This window comes from Hesperophylax consimilis, chromosome 19, assembly GCF_061612785.1.
Source record: "Hesperophylax consimilis isolate HC1 chromosome 19, BYU_Hcon_1.0, whole genome shotgun sequence".
In the NCBI taxonomy this organism is placed as follows: Eukaryota; Metazoa; Arthropoda; class Insecta; order Trichoptera; family Limnephilidae; genus Hesperophylax; species Hesperophylax consimilis.
The window spans coordinates 33065517-33073583 of record NC_142854.1 but is presented as its reverse complement, the minus strand read 5'-3'; the positions used below and the strand labels follow the sequence as shown (position 1 = coordinate 33073583).

Below are 8067 nucleotides of genomic sequence, written 5' to 3'. Positions count from 1 at the left end.
TAGCAGGGCGAAGTCATAGGTACTAGATGCGACCGTATTGTTTTCTGATTTTTTTGTTTAACAATCGCTAATATTGTCTTCTATAAGTAAACATTACAATTTAAGAATTTACTCTTTAAATTATTCCAAAAATAAATGTTATTTAGCTTTGTCGTAACTATATTCCATGCAGTTGATTATATCCATTATTCCTGAGATTATTGCGAGTTGCATGAAATCTGTGTCTCGATATTGTTCTTAAAGAAAGTCAACTTGCACTACCAGCGTGTGTAAGGACGTGAATTTCTAAAGACTTTCCAGAGAAAACGAGGCACAACAATGTGTGCACGAAAGAGGTTTTCCTGCAGTGTGCGTGTAAATATGCGTTTTTAAACTACTTTTTTGAGTATAAGAAGAATTGCAGTGAGTGCAGCAAAAGGGTTTATCTCCAGTGTGTGTGAGGATATGCCTTTCCAAATTACACTTCCGAGAAAATATAGAACTGCACTGGGGGCACGCAAATGGTTTTTCTCCTGTATGTATGAGGGCGTGAAGTTCCAAGTGACTTTTCCTGGAAAATGCAGAAGTGCACTGGGCGCAGGAAAAGGGTTTGTCTCCAGAATGCGTGAGAAGGTGCGATTTCAGACTACTCTTCTGTGTAAATTTAGAACTACACAGTGTACATACAAATCGTTTGCCTCCGGTGTGTTTGTGAAAGTGTCTATTCAAAAGACACCTCCGTGAAAAAACAGAACTGCAGAGAGTGCAAGCAAACGGTTTCTCTCCGGTGTGCGTGAGGATATGCATGTTCAAACTGGTTCTCTGAGTAAAGCCGGTGTTGCAGTGAGTGCATAAAAACGGTTTATCTCCAGTGTGTTTGAGAATATGTCTATCCAAGTGGCATTTCTGAGTAAATGCAGCACTGCACAGGGTACATACAAATGGTTTCTGACCAGTATGCGTGAGAATGTGCATTTGCAAATTGCATTTCTTACTAAACATAGAACTGCAGTAAGTACATGCAAACGGTTTTACCCCCGTGTGTGTGAGGATATGCCTGTTAAGGTGACATTTTCGGATAAATGCGGTACTGCACTGACCGCACACAAAAGGTTTTTCTCCAGTGTGTTTGAGTAAATGAGTCTTCAAACTAGTTTTCCGAGCAAATACGCCGCTACACTTAGGACATGCAAATGGTTTTGCTAAGATCCTCGGGAGAAAGGCAGGCTTGTTAAAATTGGCCGTAATGTTCTGCTTTCCAACTTGCTTTAATACTGACGTGTCAGAAATTTCGATGTCTTTGTGTTTACGTTCTTCAGTATCCTCCGTAGTGGGGTGAGCATCTGAAAAACACAATTTATTGTCAAAACTGAAATTACATTTCCAATGTTACTCTTCTAAACATTTCTTGAGTGCATCTTGCCGGTACATGCCTAATTATGGAACACAAAATTGATTCAGCATGTATCTGACTCAGAATATAAGAGGAAAATAAAACATGAATAAAATACAAGGTTCACAAAGAATTAACCATTCCGACTAATTTGTTCGCTTTTGGGAACAACTCATATGTCTTATAGAAATAGGTTTATGTCCCTTACTGCAATATGAGAAATATGATCAAAACAGTGTTAGAAAGATATAACACCACGCTTTATATTCAATTCTACAAGTTGACCACAGCAGAATTGTGCATGTTTATGAAACCAAAGGTTCCAAACGCAATTTAATTTAGTGAATTCTTTATTAATTATTTTTGTGAGGTGATAATTAAGTTTATAATACATGTGTCTAATAAATTGAGTATTTTCTAGTATTTATTTTAATTACAATAAACTTAAGGTTATGTAATGTTCGCATTCAAAAATTATATTTTGAATAGTAAAATTTGAAATCATTTTTTATCACCTTAAAAAAGCAGAAATTTAGTTTTCTAAATAAAAGTTAATATTTAAAAAAATATATATTCCATTTATTTGGAATTTACTGCAATGTGGAAATAGTCCGACTTTCTCTCAGAATATGGCAGAGGCCTGAGGGAGTTAAAGCACGCTTATAACAAAATATAACTATAAATACGGACAGCTAACCCTGATTTGTAATGTGTAAAATATTCAACATGTTATAACCAGGTAATATTAAAAATTGCGAATTATCAACTAGATTCAAATATAATATGCGCCGAAAACATGCTCTAATTAGAGATAATATTATGTAAACTTCTATTTACATTGTAATTGAATTCCTGTTGGAAAATTGTTTAACAGGATAGTACTTTTGAAGAACAGTAAATAAAACAAAGTCTCACGATGTGTTTTACAAATAGTCCATTCATTTGAAAGAAAAAGTGAGATCTCGCTAATAAACAGCATAGCTTTGTTGGCAAATGACGTGAGGGTTACTTTATTTAATAATTTGGAAACAACGAAAATACCTGCGAATTGGCCAACAGGACTGGGTTCCTCTAAGCATTCGGTTTTTATGTCCTGAAAAGATAACATGACCCCCGTGCGCAGCTCACCGCCTCCATCTTCAGCGCAAGTCACCGATACTGGTTCACATTTGATGGGAGGTACTTCCATTATTTTCAACAGATATTTACCTAACCTAGAATGAAAGAAAATTGAAGAAAAAAATCATACAAATTAATCTAAGCAAAACATGAAACAGAAGAAGACGCGGAAAAAAAAGATAACGGTCTAAAGTGGGAATTGAACCCAGGATCTTTGTCTTCCCTGGAAGGGTCATTGAAACTACTCGACCATTTGGACCTAATTATCTCATATTTCAAACTCATTGCAAGATAGTATTGATAATTCTATAACAGAATCACAAATATATACTTCCGTTCGCCGTACACAGAATTTGCCTAGTGATTATAAGGATGTTGCGGACATATTTGTCGCAAAATCACAAAGTATACACAGGACTCAGTAGAATTTTTATCGGCAAGCAGAACAACAAATCTAATAAAAAAAACTGCCCTATTATAGCTCTGCTTCGATTTAATTTACATTGAATTATTCCTAATTTATATAGCTTTCATTGCAGAGTATTTTGTTTTGTTGTTATATTACACTTGGATGTTTTTTGTGTAAAAAATAACATGAAAAACCCACAGCTGGTAGGAAAATAACCACAAATTTGAAAAACTACAAAAACCATACTTTTTCAACAGATCAATACATCCATTTTCCTGAAACATTTCAGGCAGCCGAAAGAGGACTAACAAACGAAACGAACTGTTTTTAAAAAGCGATACATTTTTGTCCCTAAAATATTTTCAGTGGTATTGCACTCTATTGAAAATACACAAACACAATACGAAAGCACGGGTTTATAAATACTTCAAGGTAAAAACATAAATAATTGCAACAAATTGTTCATATCAACCTACTTTCTAATACAAAATTTGAAATACGTTTTAAACACATTCTAGGAATATTTAACTGAATGTAATATTTACACAAAACACCAAATACTTTGTTTAATTAATGTTAGTTAGCGGACAACCAATTGAAATACAATTACTTCCAGGATATTATCGAATAGTATGTTCAGCCTACCTCGATTAAAGCGAATTTTATAAATTCGTCTAAAAATATAATCCAAGAGAATATTGTATTACTAAACGGCACCTAATGCAATTGAATTTAATACTTTATACTTCATCAAATAACGTATTTATACCTTTATAAACGGAAAAAGTAAAGAATATGTCAAAAGAAATGGGTGAACGCCGTGAGATTGATACGATCATAAATAAACCACTCTCTAGATCGATTTCTTCGGGCTTTCTGTATTGCTCCATTCTGTCTCCATCTTAACCACAGATAAGACGGTCGTACGGTCCAGAATGATGAATATTTCCTAGACCATAGGCAAACCATTCATATCTCAAGGCCATTAAAAAAAGAGTAACCATAGACAATATAACTGCACCCAGCGAACATCGTTCATTCAATAGCCCAAAAAAAATATATTTTTAAATAAAATATTGGAATGCAGGAAAAAGAAAATCAAAAGAAACCCACAGCTATGCACACCTCAAAATATTTTTTATTTTCAAAAAGACAATGGACAGTAATACAAAACAGGGACAGTACAACCGATGTATTGAGCATTGATTTATCATTGAAGTAGAAGATAATACTAACATATCTAAACAAAACATGAAACAGAACAAGACACAGAAAAATAAAAAGTAACGTCTCAACTAGGAATCGAACCCAGGATTTCTGTCTTACTGCAACAACTTAATAGGATTTAATTTGAACTTGCACAAAAATACAAGAATATAAACACAAAATAAATATTCAACGTGTTGAAAGATATTCATTATTATGTCAAGTAATAAAAAAAGAATTAGAGGCAGGGCCGACCCTGTGCGGGCGCTGAATTTCAAAGGGCGATAATACCTAAACTAACGTAAGATTATCTTTCATGAAAACCACGCTACGCATACACACAAATCATCAAAATATTATTGATTACAGTGATCGCTTATCTACTACCTAGGGCCTAGGAATCTACTGGTTTTGACAAGGAGCGCTAAAATTTTACTTGTGCCATGCGCCATTTGGCTCAGGGCTGGCCCTGACTAGACAATCAACGATAGTTACGCCTTTTGACTTTTATATGGTATAATTTAAATCATAATACATAAACCATAATATAAGAAATAAAAATCGTGTACATAATAAAAGCTTGTAAAGAAATATAGCTTGTAAAACAACAAAAGACATTATGAAATAGAAGTTAAGAACATGTAATTAATATTTCTATTTCGGATACCTACTGACAATTCGTGGTGGAATCCATTATCTATAAATAGTAAAAAATAAAGTGACATTTGCGTCTGTCTGTTTGTGCGCTTAGTTCTTCTTAACAATGCGACTGATTTCAATAAGGTTTTCAGCATCATTTAAGAATTTCTTCCGGAAGGTTTAGTTAAATAATACATGCATTGACACATTGATAAAAAGCAGAGAAAAGTCGATATAAAGATTATTTTTGGCCGCTTACATTGCTAACGCTGGCGAGACCTTATGAGAATATCAAAATAATGTACTACGTAATTGTATACCTTAAAAAGGCCTACAGAAAAGTCTGTTATATATATATATATATACAAATGTTATACATATCGCAGTTGCCGTCTGGTCCCCAAAATCTCCTCTTGTGCGTCTTCTGTTTCCTGTGAGAAAGGGCTGCCGTCGGACCAATGCAGCTCAAAATGCCCTTCGTCTTACCTAGAAAAAGACAAAATTTGAGACCAATGATTACACTATTCTAGTATTGTACACATATTTAATAAATTTCATGGATAAAATTAATTAAAAATATTTTTAGAAAAAGGGGACATTAATGGTGATGGATTAATTCACTGTTGAACTTTTGAACTTTCTTGCATGGGAAAAAATCGCGTTTTATGCAGTTTCTGTTGAAGCGTACTGTAGGTGACTTACATCTTATAAATATTAGTTAAAGAGTAACAAATTTAAGTGTTAATTATTACTGCCACAGCACTAGAAGTTATTCAAATTCTTCTGCAAGGGTTTCATATAATTTCCACAGCTTTGTCGTCAGCAAACTTTTTGGAAAATGCTGGTTAAATCTGAATAAGGTACTTACATGATGCAATTCTGGAGAGGTTTAAATGGCCTTGTTTGATGTAATCGTGGCTTTGTTAAGCAGTTTTAGCATCTTAATACGTTGTATAGTATCGCGTCGGAATACGGATAGGTCGGAAAGGAAAATTAATTAAATTATAAGCCAATGAAGTTCATTCAGGAATTAGGAACATTGTATCAAAGAACGAGAGGTTAGTACCTGTATTTAACAACGGGTTTTGGTCCTTCTTTCTATTGGTGGAGATAGACCGGATAACACACTTTAACACAACACGGCATTAATTTAGCACCTTGAAGAATTCTAGCACATAACATTATTTTTAGATGGGTGTAAAAAAATTCAATATGGAATAATATAAAACGCTTTGAACTTGTAGAGTAATCTGTCAACCCCTTTAATTCCATCGGCGTTTCTTCCATTCAGAAACTATTTCATCAATAGATTTTTAAAAGCTTCACTTCACTTCTGTTTAGCTTTTGTTGCTATATTCCGTTTGATTTATTCCATTTAAATTTGAAAAAAAGAATAGTTGCAGTAGAAACATGAATTAGGTTTGTCTTCAGTATTGGTGCGTAAATGCACTGTTAAATATGACTTGCGGAGGCATAAGTAGTTGTCATGGGAACACGAATAAGGTTTTTCTCCAGTATGGGTGCGTAGATTAAAAATAAAGTATTGAAGTAAATAATGTGTAACCACAGAATATTTAACTCCTTGACTTTCGAATAATTATTTTTCTTTAGTATAAATCTCATCGCTCTATTTTGTTGAGTTGTCAATTGTTTCTTATATCCATAATAAAGTTGACTAAGAACAGAATACTGCTACAATTATACAGGTTCTACAAAGATTGCGATAAATACATTTTTACTAGGAAATTTCTTTTAAGAATCTTCTTTTTTTGTTTATTTTTATTTCTTGCTATGATGAGTTACAAAACTCATTGTAGGACTAGAAGAACTTACAATATACAGGTGGCAGTTAATAGATACAATTTATTAGTTATTTTGACATTAAAACTTTTCTTTCCAATAGTGTCTTTGTGTTGACTTTAAGTCCTCGAATTATTGGTATGTTTTTGTTGTTCTAGAAAATGCTGTTTGACTACTAGCCCACGAATTACGTAAACTTTTGTAAAAACAAATTTCTCTTTACATTTGCATTATAATTAGAGATGTGCCGATTATGACTTTCGCCGACTAGCCGACTAGCCGATTAGTCGGTTGTAATAAGACCGACTAGTCGGCTAAGCCGATTACGGTTTCGGGGATAGTTCTAGGTACCCTGAAATGTCCCCTGAAAATACCCTGTCGCGCATGGCCAAAGTGTACCTATGCTGTCCCGCAAGTTCTGTTTACAGTGAGAAGCTGTTCTCAGAGGCCGGAAACATATATGAAACAAAAAGAAATCGATTGCTACCAGAAAGGCAGAAGCTTTAGTCTTCTTACATCATAATTTACCCTTAATTAAAAAATATAAGTATGTTATAAAAAATATAAGGAGATTATGATATTTTTGGTTGTCACAATTGTGACTTTGATTTGATTAGATTATGTAGGTATGGTTATAAGAAATATGTTTTTTTCATTTTTTTTTTGTTTTTATCAAACAGTTCATGTTTAGAATTTTTGGATATATATATATATATATAATATATACATATATTACTGTGCATCTTGTACATACAATCTTGATTCAATACATATAACTGAGATTGTTAATTTAAAAAATCTACTTTTTATTTTAATAATAAGAAATACTTATAAATGTTCATTGAAGATAAGAAGATATTATGTTGTTTTTTTATGTTAATTAGGATAGATACTAATTTTGTTCAATAAATGTCATAATTATGTTTTCTTTACAAGCAAGTAATTTTAAAAAGTGATTACCAAAGGAAAGATTACTTTACATTTTTTAATGTATAAGACTGATTATAAAAAGAAAATATATATAATCAAGGATTTTATTTCATGTAGTTCCCCCGCATTCATATTATTGAGAAATACATACAACGTAAGAAGCCGGATAGTCGGCGCTCTTTGCCGATTAGTCGCCGACTACAATAGTGGCCGGATAGTCGGCTTTACCGACTAGTCGCCGACTAGTCGGAACATCTCTAATTATAATGCATTTCGTTACTTTATTTTAAATTACTTCTAGCTTGTTCGGGTTTCTTTCGATAGCCAAATATACAACGTAGTCGTTTTGATAATAAAATACGTCGCTAGGTTTCATGAATCAAATTATTGTACTTGTGTGAACGAGCTTTTTACTGTTTACCTACTGCCGGGATGTCGGGAAGTACTGAGAATTGCCGGCCTTGAACAAACGAATTGAGAGTGGCAGATGGGGACAGTTGCAATGGAGGTTAATTCGTTAAAAAGGTTTAGAGTCAATGGCACTACGTAGTTGTTTCTTCACTTTGACTGAGATTCTTTACTTTGACTTTGA

General features: G+C 33.3%; 1 protein-coding gene across 1 annotated transcript in view; it reads right to left on the bottom strand.

Moving 5' to 3' along the window:
- Positions 1-1247: 1247 nt before the first annotated feature.
- LOC149415173 (uncharacterized) overlaps positions 1248-8067 on the bottom strand; it is a 16846-nt gene continuing 10026 nt past the window's right edge. Inside the window, exon 3 of the mRNA XM_089643030.1 lies at positions 1248-1322. Coding sequence (XP_089499156.1) covers positions 1248-1322 — 75 coding nt within the window. The remainder of the gene's footprint in view (positions 1323-8067) is intronic.